The following is a 20,725-nucleotide window of genomic DNA, read 5'->3' on the forward strand; positions in this document are numbered from 1 at the left end:
CATTGCCGCCTACCTACCTGTCAGCTACGTCGCCTCCACACAGTCACTATTTACTCACAGCTGTTACATTACTGCTGTATGACTCAGCAGGGCGGCTTCTCTAAACTCACACAGTCCTTGAGCATTTAGCAAATATTGGATCCTGTAAAATGAATACTACTTTAAAAAAACACGTCTTATTTATTAAAGTCTTATTAAAGCGGCTCAGCAGGCGCACTCTGGCAGATTTCATTTCTAAATTAGATAACTGGTGGCTTCTGGGAAGAGTAGATAGTCTTCCCAGAAGCCTCCTTACATCCTGTCTGCCACCTTTCTGTGTGTTATGCTTTATGTTTTCTTATTATTTGATAAAAAAAACTAACATAAAGCAGGACAAAGTGTTAATTTCTAGCCTCCAGTTTATCCATCCTTTATTGACTTAACTTAGCATGACCCTATTATATCAGTAACAGGTAACTGTTAATGGTTAAAAGGAACCGTTAGAGCCTGACAGCAGTCTTACATTACTTAATGTGCGTTCAGTGTCGATGCTGGAAAAGTGACAACACATTCATTACAGTGAATGACATTATCAGTTATGGCCCATTACATGACATAAACTCCCTAAATGGCCTGAGTCTTGATGCTACTTTTCCATAAAAGTATAAATCATAATAATTATCTGCACCTGTCACCTCTTTGTATCATGAAGAGGCAGCATATTAGGAATAAATTCAAATCACTTAATGGAAAAATATATAGAGACTAGTATTACCGGCTCAGTTTCATGCCTCCACATGCAAGTCTGTTCGGACTCATGTAATGAACATTTGAAGGAATTTAATAAAAAGTATCAAGTGATTTGCTGAATTAAATTGAGATGATTTAATGTATTTACTAGTTATGATAAATTAAATGAATTAAAATAAGTTAAATTACTTTAATGAAATAAATAACATTTAGGTAAATGATTACATTTGATTATATTAAATTTATTTATCTATTGAAGATTAATTAAATTGCTTGCTAATTTTAAATTACATTGCTTGAAATCATTCAAATTAAATTAAAATTGCTCTATTAAAGTACACTGAATGACATTGAGCTCAATTAATTAAAGAAAGAAAATTGAGATAAAATAATTACATTAATTAGATTTAATTATGTAATTTATTGTGTATATAACATTTAATCAATTCAATTTACCTAAGCTAAATTAATAGAATTTTACTATTTTAAGAGAAATTTACATCCATGTCTGTCCAGATTAATTTAATATATGTAGCAAAGGAATTTAATAAAATGTATTTCATCATAATGAACCTATGAATTCTTGAGTTATGGCCAAGTAACCTTGACCTTTGAACACCAGATGTAATCAGTTCATCCCCGAGTCCAAGAGAACATTTATGCTAAATGTAATGAAATGGCTTCCATGCATTCCTAATTGCATCTCTCAAGAAAGGTAAGGACATGACCTGACCTTTGACTACCAAAATCTAAATCAGTTCATCTTTGAGTCCAAGTGAAAATTTGTTCCAAATTTGAAGAACTTCCCTCAAGTTACCGAGATATCGTTTCGACAATATTCTGATGCTTGTAAAATCCCATAAATGAAATTTTAATCTTGTTTCTTTCTGAAATGATTTCTCTTCTATCCGTTTCTCGGCTGGTGGAAACCTGTTCAAATTAAACTGTTGTGGCTACAAAAAATACTCTGACAAAACTGCTGTGTTTAGATGAAAACATGCTTTGAAGTGTGTCCTTAAGTCCCCGAGGTGTTTTAAATGTGCCGCAGGTCTCCACTTACAATCAGCAGCAGTTTAAAACACACAGCATCAGTGGAGGAAAGTGCTCTGTAATGGCCCTTAGACTTTTCCCAAAGGAAGACTACCACTGCACTAATGCACTGAGGACAACCCCTAAACACCGATTCATCCGTCTCTTTCACTTAAAGCCGGGCGGCACCTACTGTCCCATCTGTACGTGTGTGTGTGTGTGTGTGTGTGTGTGTGTGTGTGTGTGTCCTTTGAGATGAGACCGAAGCAAAAAAAAAAAAAAAATCAATAGCCATTGACTCGCCCCTCTTTGTCTGCCTCTTTCTCTAATCATCTTTCTTCTCCTCTCTTTTTCCTTCCCAACCTTCATCCTCCTATCTTTATTTTCATCTGCTTCTCCTTCTCTCCATCCTCCACCTGCTTCCTCCTTTTTTTAAGTCATTCATAGCACGTACTTGGCAGAGGAAATGACATCACTGTGTTTGTCCGAGTCCAGGATCTTGGCGAGGTGGGAGGCCACGGAGTCTGCATACTGAGTGATGTGGACCTGAGGGAGAGGAAGAGAAACACTTCACAATTATAAAAGAAACAGGTGGTGTAATTTCTCCTTTGCTGAAGTAGTTGCTTAAGGGTGTTGCACAGAATATCTTCAAAGGTTTGCATAGTTAAGGAAAAAAGCGAAGGCGTTTGCAGCAGTGAAAGATTTTACAGCGGTAAAATCATGCGGCATCATTAATGGCGTCTCCAGGTCGTGGAGCATCATCATCATCTTCTTCTTCCTGGGAAACTTTAACTCAGACTTTAAGGAAAATCTTAACTTATGATGTTTTGTGCAATAATGTTCACCATCATCATCCTAAGTTTAGCATGTTAGCATTCTGATATTAGCTAATCAGCTATGAACTCAAACAGCTGAGGTGCTGGATAAGGAAGTCAGAGGATCAACTTTGAAAGGAACATATTTCAGACTGGGCCAGCTGACTAACCGACACTGTTGGCCACACATCGCTATAACACAATACATATATAAACATCCTACAAGCCTTTAAATAACAACACGCTCACAATGGGGAAATGGATCATATTATTCAACCTTAAAGTATACACCAGACTGAGCAGATGAAGAGTGAGTGACTGTGATTTTGGAATATTTATATGTTATCTCCACCACTCCCTGCGTTTGAAGTCTGATTGCTTTTGCTTTCCAGCTGCTGGGCTCAATTGATCATCAGGGGGATGTTTTCCAAAATAATTTTCTTGAAGCTTGTCAGATCTGATTTTTGTGGGGAAGTAATTTATGGATACCATCTGTCAAACCCCCCCCCCCCAAAAAAAAAGCAGACGCCTTCGTGAAAGTTCTGCGGAGTAATTTACCTGCAGAGGAGAATCGAGGCTGTCGTCTTCCTTCACGATCGGCGTGTGTTTGTTGGTGGTGGGCACCTCGTATGTCATCACGCTCCATCTGAGAGCACACACACAAACATACACTGACATCAAGCACCAGCTTCATGATCAGATAATCAGACTGAGATAGGACACAGGAGGGAGGGAGTCGAAACACCAGCCTTCATATCCTTTTCCCAGTCTGTGGTTGTACTGCTGATAAAAACAGCAGATCAAAGTTCAAACCAAGGACAAAGACAACTTTTAACACTTTTTTCTTACCAAATCAAATTACATTCTTTTTCGTCAAATGTTTAACTTCCTCTCAGATGTATCTGCCCTGCTGAAAAGCCCTTGAGCAAGACATTGAATCCTTGAACTTAACACGCTGTGGTTTGGTTGTTTCTGACTCAGTTTACCAGCATGTCATTTATGAAAAAAAAAAGAAACCACACACACTGCAACAAAACACAGCTGGACCATGGCATTTTTCACAGGTTGATAATAAACAGAGTCACGCTGTTGTAATTTTTTTTTTTTTTTTTCCCCAAAATGCACCTGAGCCTTTCAGAAATACATCGTCCCACCCGAGGGGAAGCCTTGGCCCTGGTACAACTACTTGTCCGTGTTTTGACGTGTTCAACCTTGAGAAATTACACATCGTTTGAAAGCACCAAGTCTCCCGATTCATTTCAGGATCGCCGTGCAACTGCAACAGCTGCCGACACAGAACTGGTTCAGATTTATGGCTCTGGCTCCAAAGTGTTTTCCACAGTTTGGGTACTTTATTTTTGCACAAAAATGAGCATGTCCCTAAATGGGTTAATTACCTGGATGAAGCTGTAAAAGACTCTTATCAACTGCCTACGTCCATATAAAGAGGGAAGTGTTGCAAAATGAGGAAGATGATGAAACCGACAACAGCTGATGACACATTTACACAACACAGAGTACATTTCTCAAGTGTTGCACACGCAGTCAGGTATGTGCAGCACATTACTTCAGTCTCACATTCCAATACGCATTACACTTTTCCTAGACTACAGCGACGCCTCCTCTCTCTCTCTCTCTCTCTCTCTGTCTCCGTTCGCCCCGGCTGTTTTCGACCACAGAGTGAAGAATACGCCGCAACAGTTCAAAGCTCAAGGTGCGTTGTAGAAAACAAACCCCACATTGTGCATGAAACACAGGAAGTCTTTTGTCATGAGTGAGTCTGTATACATTTCACATGGTTATTCTACACCTGATTCTCTATGGAGCCACAATACCTAATTTACAACAATGATTATAGAAACAGTAAGTGGATGATGAAGGTAGCGACAAGAGGTTAAATTAATTAAGAAATCAGCTCTGTCCCTGACAAACAAGCGAAGAAACTTGCAACGTGTAAAACTTACTCACTATCAGGCAAGAGGTGAGTGTAATTCTCTGAAGTGCGTCATTGTTTTTCATCACATTAACGAGACAGAGAACTTGGCAGTCACTCGTTGATTTCATGTTTTGTTAATATTGGGGGAGAATCAGCCAACTGTGCAGCGATACTGTCCATGTTCATCCTGTCATTGCTAAGCTCCATGTCATTAAAAGTGCAAAGCTAATTTTTGAGTCGTTGATGCATCTTCTCCAGAGATGTAAATAAGATAAAAAGCCTGTGGTATTTTTATTTTTTTTATCTAATTATCTTTCTTGTTTTGACGATTGCTTGCTCTGTCTGCTTCCCTTAAGAAATATAACCACAAGAAGGATTAGATTTAGACACTGCATTCATTAATTCATCCATTTGGGAAGTCCTCCGCCAGCGTCTTGTGAGAAAACCCTGTGGACAGTTTTCCTGTTCGTCACGGTGCAAAAACAGATCGATGCTCTCAGTCATATACGTACTGTAGCTTTAAGCAGTTCAGTGCTCAGCTCACTGGAAACCGACTTAAAATCTGAGGAAACTAAATCCTTGAACACAAGTTGTTGCTCCCCTCTTCATGGTCTTACCGGTCCAACATTTTGGTGGTGGCTCTCTCCAGCTTCTCCAGGATCTGCAGCAGCTGAGCGTCGTCGTCACAGAGGCCGCCCCAGCCCAGAACGCGAGCCAGGTCGTTACCTGTGCCCAGAGGCAGCACGCCGAGCTGGCACTGCAGAGACAGACACGGAGCGGAATCGGTTACTTCTCAACAACAGACGCTGCTGCAACATGTGATAACCAGAGGCAGAGATCAGTAAATCATCCGCAAACAAATCAATAAATCACATATTCAGTTGTTTTTGTTCATTAAAACACACCTGTCCAATTAATCAAAACAACTACATCAGATTAGTCTGCACAAATAAACGTGTGGACCCAAACCCGAAGTTCTAATTAAACATTTAATTACTTCAGCACTGTGTTTGGATCACAGTGAAGGATACAACTTTCATTCAGCTTCCTCATACTGATATTTAGGATCACAAACAAGCTGCAGACGCACTTTAAAAATCTTTTCTTAGTGGTTTTAAAATCAACACGATGACAGTCCACAAGTCATGGAGGCGTCTTCTGTTCCAATCGCCACCAAATAAGTTGCTCTATTATTTCGACGGGTAATTGGAGCTCACAGGATGACGTTTACAGGTCCTGATGTTTGGTATAAAGATTAATTATATATGAAAGTTTTGTTAGAATCCTTCATTTTTCAGCAAACAGTATTTACAATATTGTTATAATGAACAATCAAAGTGAAAACATGATAAACTGAGACCAAATATTACAAAAAACTAAAGCACAAAAACTATTCTTCTATCTACAGTCATGGAAAACAGTATGAAATGTTTGACATTAAAGAAACATCAGACTGGCTGATTCTTGACACACTGGTTAATCGGACCAGTCTGACATGACCTAAAATTATTCAGACTGATTTGATATGGCATTTATTTATCCAAATGAGATGCTAATTTAAAATTAAAAAACCTTGTTATCCAACATGGCATTCATTAATCCTGATTAATTCAATGACACTAATAGATTAGTTCAGGCTCTCCGAACCATTTCCTGTCTGGTTTGAATGAAGTCAAGATGAAGAATGATTTACTTTAAAAGTTAGGCTGTCTAACGTTAGCACAACAGGTAACTCGCTGCCTTTCTCTCGGCCATCAGCGTTTTCTCAGTCGCTTTTCACATAAGGATTACATCATCATCCCCTCATCCTCCTCCTCGTCCACCTCGTCGCTCTCACCTGTTTATGGAGGTTGAGTTTATCCAGCTCTGAGAGCACCCAGCCCACGCTCCCATCTCCTCCGCACACCAGGATACGAAACGTCACAAACTTTTGGAAAAGGCGAAGGCTGAGAGAGGAGAGGAGGAGAGGAACGAGTGGGACGGGACGGGAGGAGGATGAGGAGAGATAGAGGCAGATGTCATGAAAAACCAAAACACTTTCCCCAAAGCACTGCAGCTTTTCAGAATATAAAAAAAAAAAAGCTCAAGTACCCGAGCTCTGGTCCTCCATTCATCAGGTCAAAGACTTGAGCTGGGTTGAGAAGCTGCTTGAACTTGCGGAGGAACTTGACCCCCTGGTTGTCTCCACTTTTGGAGTTGACCAAGACGAGGAGAGGGCTGGAGCATGACGCGGAGGTGGCTTTCCAAAAGCCTGAAAGAGAAGGTTTTGTTGTTGTGTTGGAAAACATTTTTAGCTTTCAAATGTTGAGAAATCAGTTTGTGATGGATCCTGAACGTTAGAGAACTGTGATTGTGTCAGGGCTGTAAATTCCTGACGACAGAAACTTTTCTGTCTTTTCTGAGGATCCAAATCATGTAGAAAGCTAAAAAGCTTTGACCACGCATGTTAAAACATCATGACTGTAAGGATTTGTGCCACAGCAGCAACGTTAGAGGGTCAGTGTCAGACAAAGGATTTACAGGTGGCAAATCTGAACTTTGAACCTTGAACACAATGTACTGTGTGCGTACGTGTGAGAGGTGTCTCACCATCTGAGTCAATGCTGTTAAGTGCAGTGGGAGGGATGATTGACACTCGACATTGACCCAAGGGACACACCTTGCCCATTTGTTCTTTACAGCTGTTGTGGACCTGAAAGAGCACGCACACACACGCGCACGCACGCAAACACACACACACACACACACACACACACACACAGAGTCAGTGGTCTCCTTAGTAATTCTATATTTCAGTAGAAGCAGAAAGGTCATTATATCCCTCTGAAACCCACCAAATGTCAGTTCTATAACCTTCACAAATACCACTCTGATTCATTTGTGTGGACATCTGTGTGTGTGTGTGTGTTTGTGTGTGTGTGTGTGTGTGTGTGTGTGTGTGTGTGTGTGTGTGTGTGTGTATATAGAGGATTGGACTTTACATTATGTGTTCATGGGCTGTAAACACTCAGGAGCAATGCAGCCTTTGCTAAGTAGAACAGTGAGAGGGAGTAAAGCAACATCTCCTTCCTCCTCTGGTTGTGTAACAGCAGTGTGGACTGTTTTTGAGAAGAAATGAGAAAAAGAAGGACACATTTCTCTTGAAAACAGATTGTTTTCTGCGCCTCTTTGAACTGAATGCAAACGAGAGCTTCGGCAAAATGTGTATAAACGTCTTGAGTCACAGAACATCCATATAAATACTGTCGATAATTCATTTTAAAGATGCCACAAAATCTACTGAAAACCAAATAACATTGCTGTAGCAAACAGTTGCCTATTCAAACGTCTAGCAGACGCAGAGCGACATTAGCATTCATTTGGAGTCAAGTTTCTGACAAACCTGACTGTTCACTTTTCGTGTTTTAGTTCTTTTCTGGTCCTAACTTTGTCCGTCTCGTCGCTGCTGGTCAGTCAGCGCGCAGCCGGTTTAGCTGAGGAGAGTTGTGTGCCATAAAAACAAAACAGCGAGCCGATAGATACTAAAATTATCTGTTGAGCTGAGGCAAAGTGCATGATGGGTGATAATTCTCTATGCCTGACGCCTTTCACATTGCACATGGTCATTTCCCCCACTGTCCTTCTAACAAATACTGAGTGTGGCAGCTTTAAAACTAAAGGGACAGAAAATCAGCAAAAACATGCGCTTTAATGTGACACAGTTTTGTTTATCTGAATATTTTTTTTCCCCTCTGTTAAGTTTTAAGGATTCAAACGTTGTGGTACTGCCCTAAAATGTGGGTTTTAATTACAGGGTCAGTTACCAGCTGTAAAGGCCACACTAAACATTATTAATGGCCTCGCACCGGACCTGCTCCAGGCAGTCAGAGCATCAGGTCGGACTCTCCTCTCCTCTCCTCTTTCTCTTAAATAAATACTTTCTATTGTCAGACCTGAACTGGAAATACCTCTCCCAGCTAGCAGCGATGTCCTAAATAAATAAATACTGTACTAACACTGATTCGACAGGACAGTTTTCTGACAGGACGGAGGCTAAAATCAATCCCACTTACGATGGCTTTGCACCAGAGGCAGCGCCAGTCCTGCAGCCGGCGCACGCTGCCACAGTTCTTGTCACACACCACGCATTTGGCACTGACCGGCAGGTTGCCCTCCAGCCACTGGTGGGGCATGGACACCTGGGAAAAAAGATGGAAAAAGACTGAGAACATGAGGCACAAACTGTCCTGAACCACAGCTTGTCAGGAATTATTCGATTTCAAAAAGTAATACAACACAATCTGTCTGCTTTTCCTATTCAACTAAAATCATTCAATCATTGAAATGATATCTCATATTTAAACTGCAGCTTTCTATACTCATTTTCTTCTTTTCCGTCACTCACCCCTTCCTCATCCTCGATGATGTCATTTCCTATGGAGGCCAGTGTGGTCCATTTGCAGTTGTTGGTGGAGCGAACTGCACAGCGCTTATGAGCCTTGAATTTACAAACTGCAGAGGACAGATTTCATGTTGGACAAGCTTAAATAAATAGAGATAATATTAATAATAAAAGATGAAATGATACTTATTTTTAATGTATTTAAAACTACACGTTTCCCTCGTTATAACTAATACATTTCCTTGTATATTTCCTGTTTGTTCTAATTCTGCATGCATCAAATGTATTTTAACAACATCAAAATTTTGCTTAGAAATTTAAGTTCCCAGTAATGTGGATTCATTACTGACCCAAAAACCCTGCATGTGCATTCAGAGTTTTTTATTGCTGATGTGAGAGAGGTGAGGAAACGATTTTACTCAACTGTTTACAAGGTGTCAGTGCGTCAAGACCTGCCACTCCCTGCAATGAGAAGCCTACTAGCAACCTGCTCCTTTACTTTCACATTCACGTGCTCTAAATGCTTTTCTACTGTGAAAGACTGTCAGTCAATCTGAGAGAAAAGGTTCTCGTCATTTATGTAACAAACTGGTTACATTTTGAGATTATTGCTCATAATATCTGCAGAAATTGGTCGGCTATTTGGTTGCATCTTCCAAGGAGCGTCTCTTCAAATGTGTGTATTTGTGTGTAGTGGGTGTGTGTCTATGTACCTTCACAGGACAGGCCGTGGGAGGTGACGCCTGGCAGAGCCTCTCTGCAGACGTTGCAGAAGGTCGGTCTGGCGTGCGAGCAGGCGTACCAGTTGTGCATCCCAGAGAAATGCTCCATGTTGAACTGGCTGGCCTGGGGAAGGCAGAAAACATGGAAGGAGAGGACGATGACATCGGAGCTCTCACGTTAAACTGGCTGGAGGTTAGGAGGTGGAAACAACCAAAAGGACAGGAGAAGAATCAGGAGAGCGCCACGTCAAAATAAGCTGCCCTAGGGGAAGGAGATATATTGCAGGATGGGACGGTGACTTTTTATATTTCATGCTGTGCTAAACAGCCAGAGGAAACACGGGTACAAGAATAAGATGATGACATCAGCAGCACATATTAAACTCTGTGGCCTCAGGAGGGAAACATACAAGAAGTTTAGACTATGAGATCGATGCTACACACGACCAGCCTTGGGATAAACACACCTAGAGACAGTTCCTAAAAAGATGGCAGGACAAGGCTGACATTTTTCTTCCTTTTCAGAGAGTGATCATAACTCAAGAGATACCAAAATACCAGATCTGAAAGAAGGATTAATTCGGAGAAAATGCTATCCATCACCTGAACTACAACTGAAACCTTCAAGATCACATGAATCAGATAAAGCAATGACATAAATTAAAACCCTAAACGCACTGCTGCGAACTGCCGGGAACAATGAAAGTCTAAAAAACGAGGGAATATAAACTTAAGCTTCAATAGCAGCGAACAGTCTTCAGTTCCCTTTATAGCCTATTAAAGCAGATGCTCTGATTTTAGAAGCGACATCAATCTCCTTGCAAAGAGCTGAAATGTGAAGCAGATAAGAGAAAAGGAAAAGAATGAAGGAACAGAGAGGTGGAAGAGGGAGGACAGTATTTTTCCTTCAAGAGAGAAGAAAAGGTGAATACTTTGTGTAAAGAATAGATCGTCAATTTGACCCATTTCTTGCACTATACTGGTGTCGGCCATGATAATAAATAACGATGTGGAAACATAAGGAGAGACTGACGGAGAGATGAGAAAGCCACCTCATAGGTTTCCCATTTTTGGACGGATTTGAGAGCGCTGATCCAGTCCTCCATTTCCTTCCTGCTCTCGGCACATAGCATTAATTTGCGGAATGGAGTGATCACCTGAGGAAAAAAAGAGGTAGAAAGAGGGATTGATAATCTGAGCCAGGAAGTGAAACACTCCCTTATGCTGGTGATGAAACATCTGGGCTACAAAACAGCTGATCAACAGCCAAAACCTGCCCCTGACACCTCAATTACTCACATCGTATCACATTATTATGAAACATGACTAAGAGCTCAAAGGGCTTGGAGCTAAATGCTACACGCTGCCCGCCGCAGACCCACGCCGCTAGCTAGATGTGGTTTTGTATTTTAAGGTTAAAAATATTACATTTTAATTTGCCGTTGAAAATACAACATGACGTACATTTTTTGAAATGCTTTAAATCCACATTTTTGGGACCTGTTGCGTTATTTACCGTGAAGCTGTTGTTGATGTTCTTGGTGCTGGTCTCGGCCACACTGGCATCTGACAGGTCCACTTCGTCAAAAATCAGAGACTAACGAGGAAGGGGTAAAAAAAAAAAAAAAGATGCTTATCGTTTCACATTCACATTTTATTTTCCCTCTTAACTAAATGGAAAACATTGTAATTCATGTAAATCAGTAGCTTTGGTAAATACAGTAGGTGTATACTTTCGGGACAGTTTCTAATTTGTAACGTTGGTTTCACAGCTCGCTGAACTGCACTCGCGTTGCTTTCAAATGCCGCTGTAGTGCAGTTTCACACATTCCCGTACCTTGCAGTCTTTGGCATAGTAGAGGGTCCTCCCTCTGAGTTTGAAGTACCTCCTCTTCCATCTCTGGAAGGAGCTGGTCTGCTTTAACAGGATTCCCTCCTTCACACTTTTCTGTGGTGAGTCAGAAGAAAGAGAGAGAAAGAGGACAATGGGAAGAGAAAACAGACGTTATACTGCATCCAGATCCTCCGCATAACTGAAGTGACAGCTATTCTTCGTGGAGTTCACACACACACACACACACACACAACAGAACGAGATCAGTTTGGATAGTGCCACTAGGAGGGCTCGTTTTTGTCAGACGGAGAGAGAGCTGCTCAGGTGTTGACTGAATCTGTCAAGTGAGCAGACAATCACAGGAACATTTACTTAGAGGACTAAGCGAGTGCTTTTGTTCATTTTCAACCACTTAACAGAGATTTTCTGAAATTCCTGTTACTAATTTATCATCAGATGTGGGAAAGTCAGAGGACGTCTGTAAATATTTCCCCAGTGCTTCCACAAATAGCACACTCGTTTGGTAAATAAGGAAATAAGGAAGCGGAGTTTGGCTGACTGTCAGTATGCGCTGTGTGAAGAGGAGACTTAATGAGGTAATGTCTTGTACTGGGATGAGATGACGCAGCAGGTAGGAGGTGGAAATTTATTCACACACACGGCCAGAACACACGATTTGATTTGATACCAGGGCTTTTTGCTTTGCTGAAACTCCCAAATGATTTCACTGTGGTTGCTGTTATTTCCCTTTTATCCTCATCTGTTACTCTGCTTATCGTGCACTCGCTCTTTCGCTCTCTCCATTTATGAATAGATGCCTTAAGAGGACAGAGAGCACCATGGGTAATCAATTTGAGACAGGGTGGGGTGGGGGTGGGGGGTGGGGGTCGCCATGGAGATCCTGATTTCTCAAACGAGAGGATACCCAGGCCTGGTGATGGACACAGACACAGACACAAAAACACACACGGAAACAGCCTTAAGACTCTGATCACGTTACTGATGGCTCCCTGCATACCTGCGACTTTATCACATAATGCAACAACATTCCTGCACAAGCACATTTCATTGGATCAGCCTCTTTGACAAGCCGGTGACCATCCCATCAGATAACCATTCGCCTCCATCAGCATGTGTGTGTATGTGTGTGTTGTCCGCATATTTTCATGGCAGAAACCAATGTCTACTGTATCAGGGCTTTTCACTCACGCAGTAAGATAAAAACTGAAACAGACTAACTGGAAATGTTTGCGTAGCAGCGTAGAATATATCCTCAAGAACAGGAAAGCAGCAACTAAAATAACCTTTACACACAATTTAACATATTCAATATGTTTCTGCAACACCTGAAAATGTGTCCCAAATTACTACATACTACTCATGATGACTAATCGTGAAGCTCTTTTGTATAAACCTCTCGGGCAAATGCCTGTGCAGTAACCGGCAAACATGAATCAGTTCATCCATTCATCACAGTCGTAAGATTCTTCACGTCGTCCGTAATGAACCAGGTAAACCAAGGTAAACGGCGTCCTCGAGTAAGCAAACGTGTCAAAGATGTTGAAATAGACTTTCTGCAGAACAGTATTTTACCATGAGATTACTCATTTTAAGAGGTGCAACTCTGTTTTTAATGTTTCACTGACTATTATAATGCTATCTCTAAATATAACTTTAAGTGGTCATTTCCATGGCCCCTCAGGGAAATAAAATTCCGAGCAATCATATTCACATCCAAGTAATTTAGACTGGTCCTTGATTGTTCTGTTTACGCATGGATTTAACAGTTTAACAGGCCGAATTACCTTTTATATAAACATCTAAAGCTCCCAGTCTTAAGGAGCACAAGGGTCAGAAGTTTTTTGACAATTTTGTCACCACAGAATGACAAAGAAGTGCTAGAGGGAAAGTGGGAGAGGTGAGTGAGACGTGGAAAGGATATTGGTTTTGTTATCTCCAAATCAGCAGCAGATTGAGAGAGTCTACTGTAATAAAAATAAAAGGGCAGAAGATTTTCTGGTGCTTTCCATTACACAGGTATGTTGCTTTTCTAGTGTAAACTCTCGGGCCAGACGTGGTTGACTGAGAGCAGCTGGCTCAGCAGTCACTTGGCAGAGTCTCCAGATCAGCGCACGATCGGGAAATCTGCCCCAAGGGAAGAATTCAAGACTCAGACAGGAGAGGCTCACCACCTGCATGACAACGACCAACAACCCATGACCTGCCAACAGGACCAGACTGTGTCTGTGTGTGTGTGTGTGTGTGTGTGTGTGTGTGTGTGAGCCTCTGAATGTAGAAGAGAGACGCTGAAAGTGTGTGTGTGTGTGTGTGTGTGTGTGTGTGAGCCTCCAAATCAAGAAGAGAGAAGCTGAAAGTGTGTGTGTGTGTGTGTGTGAGCCTCTGAATGTAGAAGAGAGAAGTTGAAAGTGTGTGTGTGTGTGGGATCGTAAAGAAAGAAAAAAATATCATGAATCTGATCAGAGTAATTTACTAGCTAGTTTGATTTAGCTCATCAATCACGCACATAACAAGCCGCACAATGTTTTGCTGGGAGTCATTTTTTGTTTGACTAAATGAAAAAAACAAAAAGAAACACATATTCCCAAAATGAAGGTATCGAACTCTTGTGTTGGTGTAAGTACAGGAAGTGGGGTATTGTTTTAGCACAGAAATGACACACAGCGCCTTTTTCTATCTAGTTGCTAACCAGTACAGTTGGTCAATACCTTTTAGCAATATAGGAGTGGAGCTAAGAGAAAGGGAAAGTCAGCAGAGAAGGAAAGAGGATGAATAAATACATAGATATCTACACTGGAGGGAAAGTGAAGATCTTGTATAACTGGCCTTACTGGCATTTAGATGTGGGTTTCCCATACAGTCCCTGTTTTACAACCTTCTACCGATCTTAGATCTCTTTGTAATCTGTCTTTGTTACATCCGTTTATCTGTCTCACTTTCGGCTGCATTATTTCTGTGTAAAGTGCATCTCTACTCTCACCGCCTCTCTCTCTCTCTCTCTCTCTCAGTGTCACTCATCCATCTTTCTGGTTTATTTTTCACTTTCCACTCCATCTCTCGCGTTTCTGTTTCGCTTTCTCTCGCCCCTCTATCTTTGCAGTAATGGCCTTGGCTGTGTGAACAGAGGGAGTAATACAAGTCAGCGGCACCACCAAACCAGCGATAAATCTAATTCATCGCTCCATCACAATCTCATTGCTCAGCTGCATGTGTGTGCGCGTGCGTTTGCGTACATGTGCGTCCATGAGATATCCCGCCTTGTAATGGCACATACAGCTTCTTGTGCTCTCACAGTGCATGTTTCTTTCTTAGAATAAATGCGATTTTATACCCTGAGGGACAGCAAATTTCATACTGTCACACTGTTAGAGAGAAAGAGAGAGGGGAGAAAGAAAGAGGAAGTGGATGGGAAGGATTGATGGTGGGGGGGGGGATAGATAGCCTGATAGCATGGCTCATTAGTGAGAGGAGATAGGAATAGGAAACAGAGCTGCGACAGCGACGAACAACTGGAAGAGAAACAAACAACGCAACACAAAGAGGTGAGACGCGGGAATTACAACAAACAGGGACTCCGGAGAGTCGACGTATAAAAAGATAATTAAAGAACTGGCGATGCCTTGAGGAGGAAGAAGAAAGAAGAAAAACACACAAACAAGAAGGTGTAAAGGTCTCTTGACTGAACCACCTGACACGTCGGAGATAACGGCGAGGTGTAACACTCCTGCTCCACCAATCAGGCTTATCCCTGGTTGCCCCAGAAACACCAAGGGGAACTGTCAGTCAAGAAGCTAATCAGAGTGTTTTTGTTTGACAAAAGCGGCTAATGACATAGCAACCGCTGATATAGCTGAAGGACATACTGGAAGTTAGATCCAAGAGGGGGTGGTGGCTGCATTTAACCAGAGGGTTGCTGGTTCAAGTCCTGTGATCTGGAACATCTAGCTGGATCTAATTGACTTTCCTCAGGTTTAAAATTCCTGCTGGAGTCTTTGAGTTTTAGCCTGAAACTTAATGTGAAGCTGGTGAAAGCTAAAGTGGAATTGATGAGATAAATGATTCAAAAGCATTCAAATTTTTTTAAACTGCTAATGGACTTCAAGCCTACAGTAAAAACCAAACTTCTGATGCAGATTAAAAGGTGTGTGTGTGTGTGTGTGTGTGTGTGTGTGTGTGTGTGTGTGTGTGTGTGTGTGTGTGTGTGTCTGTATGTGAGGCTATGTTTACATGCACATTGGTGCAGCTACACTCACTTTTGGGCAGCTTTTTCAAAACCAAACTGCATAAGTTTGCATTTTAAAAACAGCACTGTTTAGCATAGGAGTATGAGACGGTTTTTTATATCTACCTTATTTTCAATTAATCAAATGAACTATTCGCACCATCTAATCAACATTTAACCCCACACAGAGGATTACTGGTGATGTGGGATCAACCGCACTTCTTTTACTCGCAATAGTCTCATTATTATGCACATGCGAGCGGGGCAACAACATGTGACCTTCTCATCCCACCTCCTCCAGGCCATTTCTGTACATAATAATGTGTTCTTAGTCGAGTGGCCCGGTTGACTAATTAATTAAAATGTCTGGCTTTCCTCCTGATTGACTAGTTGTACTGTGCGGAGAGGCATATCAGCAAAGCAAACAGCACACGTGTACGGGACATATGGCTGTATAAACACAACGTATACTGTATGCAAAGGTCAGGTTCTGCACCAGCTTGCTGTCGTACTATAGCCACACCCATGATGGCGTTTTCTCCCCTCCTCTCCTCCCCTCTCCTCCCCAGCTGAGAGATGTTGTCAGACAGATCAGTGTATTCATTAGAGCAGGACTAATTACATCACAACAATCATCCCCAGTAGACCTGATGTGCACACACAAAACACACACGCGTACACTTAAAAAGCCGTGAAGTGGATGTTCAAACAAGAGCGCATTAACACACATACTTACTCATCTGCAAAATGCACACAACAGACGAATCTGACTGATTCAACCCTTTACTCTCTTTTTTTTTTTCCCCTTCAGCTATATTTTTCCACACACACACATACACACACACACAACACACACTGTACGATACTGACGACCTCCATCCCACAAATTAACACTCACAGTTGTGGATGACTTCATTGACCTTCAGTGGTCTCGGTGTAAACACTCAAATCAACAAAATCACTGGGGTTTCGATTTGTTTCCCAGACAGACGAGTGACCTGCAGACCGACATGTGGACATCAAGTTTGTTTGGCTGGTGAAAAAGCAGAACTTCAAGTTGAAGACAGTTTGTTATTTCCTGTGATGAACATTAGCTGCCACTGGTAGAGAAAAGATGAACTCAGCTGTTTAAAATAACTAATTTCTCTACTACTTTAAATTGCAAGACGAGCGGAATAAACATCTGTATGCTTGGAAAACAGCTGCCCCTATTGTTGGGATTCACAGAGAACGTCCTTGCTTTTAAAGATCCACACCGTCTGTGTGAATGAACTGATAGAGCAGGAGAGTTTTAGTGTTTTTGTGGGATTTGTTGAAAATAAAAACAGCACAGAATGTGTTAGAAAAGATATGAAAGGTGACAAAAGGTGCAAAAAGTCTCTATTTTGATGCAATATGATGTCACCCTCCTGCAAGCAAAATAAAATGGCACATGCAAGACCACACACACACACACACACACACACAGAGTGTAAATACCACTGCACACACTCTAACGGAGCCTCCTTCACTTCCTACAAGCTGAGGAAGAGAGTAAAACCAAAACTAGAATCAACCAAGTTAAATCGCTGTATGAGGGAACGACTCAACCCTTTAAACGTGGATTAACCACTAAATATCCTCATTCTGACCCCCCCCCCCCCCCCCCTCCTCCTGGATGTTCCCTCGCACACTGACCTCTTCCTCCAGCCGACTCTCTCGCAACTTCTTGATGTGACTGGAGTTCAAATGGTCCTCATGGCTGAGCTGGCTGTCGTCCCCCTGTCCTCCTCCCTCATAGCCAAACAACAGGGGCACAATGCAGCACCCACTGGACCGGCACAGCCCCAGCATTTGGCAGCAGGCGCAGTAGTGACCTCACTTTCTTTACTTGATACACAATTTAAAAAAGGGTAGAGCTGCTAGAAGATGGGTTGAGGAGGTAGAGAGAGAAACTGTTCTTCAAACTTTTTGCTCTTGTCTGGTGCTATTTGGATTGGTTTCCTCCCATCTTTTCTTCTTCTACTACTTTAAAAAAGGTCTGAAATCTTCTTCTCGCTTTGTCTACATAAACTTTTCTCTCATATCTCTCCTTTACTTGCCCCACCTCAGCAGTAACTCTCCCTCCACACCAGCAGTTCCTCAAACAATGCAACCCTACTTCCGCCCTCTCAAACTTCCCTTGTGAGGTAGCCACGCCTCCTCAGGTGTGCTGTAAGACACACCTCTTTTACATATGTGGCTTTCTTTAACACACACATTCTCTCTCTCTTACACACACACACACACACACACAGAGAACCTGGTACATGCAAATGAGCTCTTCACCTACCTTACATGACACACACACCTGAGAGGAGTGGTGTGTGTGTGTGTTCATGTAAGAACAAGCCTATTTCCTTGAGGCTATAAATAGAACATGAAGAACCTGTCTGTCTGACTGCTCGTTCACTCACACACACACACACACACACACACACACACACACACACACCCCCCCCACACACAGGATAATGGCTGCTCCTGATTCAAGGCATAAAAAGACACCAACACTTACAAGAATGCACAAACACACAAACATCCACCGATCAGTCACAACGTTAAAACTTTGAAACCGGTGACTGGTTTTAATGTTGTGGCTGATCGGTGCAGACTCAGTCAAGTCGTGTCAAAATGATGGGGAGGATAGTGGCAGCTGGAAACGTCACTGTGATCTCAAAAACTCACGTCCTGCCAGATCTGTCCTGACTCTCTCTGTGTGTGTGTGTGTGTGTGTGTGTCTACGCTCTGCTGCCTACGCTCTGTCATCGGACTGCTTTCAGTGTCAGATCAGTGTCTAATCTGCCAAGGCAAATTACAGCAAGTGTGTGTGTGTGTGTGTGTGTGCGCGCGTGTGTTTGCGCGTGCATTACTATGTGCGTGTGTGTGTGTTTGCGCGTGCATTACTGTGTGTGTGTGTGTTTTCTGCCAGTCGGCATATCATTCTGTCTTTAATGAGCAGAAACATGCTGTTCCCTGCAGACTCGCTCACTGACACCAGCTCTCTCTGTCTCTCTCTGTCTCTCTCTCTCTCTCTCTCTCTCTGTCTGTCTGTCTGTCTCTCTCTCTCTCTCCGTCCTTCTGTCTCGCCCCCTCAACTTCCTTCAGTTTTTTTTTTTTTTTGTCGCTTTTTCTTTCCAAAACTTGTTTTTTAAAGCACCCCCATCTTTGTTTCCATCCAAATTCTTTGTGGTTAAATCAATTCTGAATCAGGTCAAAGAGCTTCATTAGCAACTTTAATGAGTCATGTAGCAGAGCTATTGATGTGGAATGACTTTGATAACAGCCATGGTATCTCTGTCTAGACTATTTGTGCCGCAGTGTTTCCACTGATGGGCGACAGGGCGGACACGTGGGCCACGCCACTTCATTAGTGATCGTACCTGTCTCAATTAATATGTTTTAACATTACGAAGTTATGAATTTACACAGCACACAGGAGAAGGCGGACAGATAGAAATGTCCTCTGCATTTTAATTTGGCATTAAGACTTGGCCCTTAGCAAGATACACTCCTCTTCTCCAGTTTATTCGCACGCCACACACTTTCTTAAACTTGCAAAGCAAAAGTAGCTAGAGTTAACCCTGAGGTGGATCCTATCTGACAAATACTAACATGCCTGTGTCTGAATACTGGAAAGCAGTCATTCAAACCTTATTCTAATATCTTATACTGATGCTATGCTAACCTTCACCTTCTTAGCTAAAGAGATACTGTCCCTCCCTCGCAATCAAGTACCAAGATTTGCGGGGGCGGATTCGAAAAATCTAAGAACTCTGGGCCATGTTCGGACCAACATTACCACTACATCATTAAGCACAGCATCTCCAGTCCCCTAAAATGGGCACTGCAGGAAGGCCTTAAACACAGAGCCCTGGCAAAACAACTGCTGTAAAGTTGATCCTTCCTCTTTTGCAGCAATACAAGTGAATGTCATCGGGCCAGTAAAATATGAGCAAGCGAACGTTCCTAGTAACTTGTAATCTGACCAGGGTTAGTCAACTGTTTACCCCAGGGTCATTGAGACGAAGGATAAAACAAGTCATCTGTAGAAGTTAATGGAGTTGCAAAATCTTAACTCGCAGCATTATGAACAGCCGTGCAGTGTTTCGACATTTCATCAGCCTTAAAACTCATGGATGTGCAGTGTTACGTCCTGGATTGTCCTTTCTTTTTCCTCGCCAGCACCTGCAGCAACATGCCCCCACCAACGTAGTCATCACATCAACATCCCACAATGACTCAGACAATAATGTTTTTTAAAGTATTTTTTTGTCATACATCCACTTTTTTTCTTTTAAGACGAAGAAAAAAAGCTAATCGTACTGTAAATACATAGATTTGGTTCAGGAAATTTGATCTCATTTCTGCCTTTCAAAATAAAAGTCTGTCTTCTTTTTTTTTTCTTTACACAGATCCATCTGGCTTTGTGCAATACTAAACCTTTAGACTTTATATAGAGCCTCTACTGTTTTCTAAACAATGGACAACTATCATTTATTCATGAGTTATTTGAATTGACAAAGAAACCGTTAGTTCCTCTTTTGTGAGAGGAACTCAATGGGTGCATGAGAAATGTCCTAATTTCAGGAAAGAAAGTAGCACATGATGTTACGCACTGTGTTATGTACTACTATATATATCACAATGACTTTAAGTTTATATGTTTTTATTTTTTAGGAATTATTCTTTACAACTTTTGCCTCGAATCATCAATAAAATGATGTGTTTTAAGGACTGAAGATACTAAATGTTAAGACTACTAAAGCCAGTGTTTTTCCTAAACAATGGACAGCAGCTGTTTATTCATGAGTAACTGGAAACAGCACAGAGACACTTTCAGGTGTCTCTGTGCCAGAGCTAATTAAGGCAGGCGCACGCTGGCTGTTGCAGACACTGAACCCCCTGACCTTTCAAATACGGCCATGTTTTTGTAATCATGAGGCCTCGCCGTCCCTGGACGGACATCGCTGGAATGCCAATTGAAGATCCCTCAATGTCACCACCAGCTGTGATTTTTT

The 20,725-nt window shown here is 41.9% G+C and overlaps 1 protein-coding gene across 4 annotated transcripts in view; it reads right to left on the reverse strand.

Annotated features, from left to right (window-relative positions):
- si:dkey-172j4.3 (diacylglycerol kinase delta) overlaps positions 1-20,725 on the reverse strand; it is a 76,450-nt gene that overhangs the window by 15,957 nt on the left and 39,768 nt on the right. For 3 of the 4 annotated variants that reach the window (XM_056369813.1, XM_056369812.1, XM_056369815.1), the window contains exons 4-15: positions 11,450-11,560; positions 11,129-11,209; positions 10,665-10,769; positions 9,604-9,736; positions 8,894-9,000; positions 8,562-8,687; positions 7,099-7,201; positions 6,601-6,760; positions 6,347-6,455; positions 5,127-5,266; positions 3,132-3,219; positions 2,213-2,304 (exon numbers count right to left, since the gene is read on the reverse strand). In XM_056369813.1, the coding sequence (XP_056225788.1) occupies positions 2,213-2,304; positions 3,132-3,219; positions 5,127-5,266; positions 6,347-6,455; positions 6,601-6,760; positions 7,099-7,201; positions 8,562-8,687; positions 8,894-9,000; positions 9,604-9,736; positions 10,665-10,769; positions 11,129-11,209; positions 11,450-11,560 (1,355 nt within the window). Of the gene's footprint in view, positions 1-2,212; positions 2,305-3,131; positions 3,220-5,126; positions 5,267-6,346; positions 6,456-6,600; positions 6,761-7,098; positions 7,202-8,561; positions 8,688-8,893; positions 9,001-9,603; positions 9,737-10,664; positions 10,770-11,128; positions 11,210-11,449; positions 11,561-17,363; positions 18,074-20,725 lie in introns of those variants that run through there. The other variant, XM_056369814.1, reaches the window with a different exon arrangement.

The sequence above is a fragment of the Seriola aureovittata genome, chromosome 23, assembly GCF_021018895.1.
Source record: "Seriola aureovittata isolate HTS-2021-v1 ecotype China chromosome 23, ASM2101889v1, whole genome shotgun sequence".
Lineage (NCBI taxonomy): Eukaryota > Metazoa > Chordata > Actinopteri > Carangiformes > Carangidae > Seriola > Seriola aureovittata.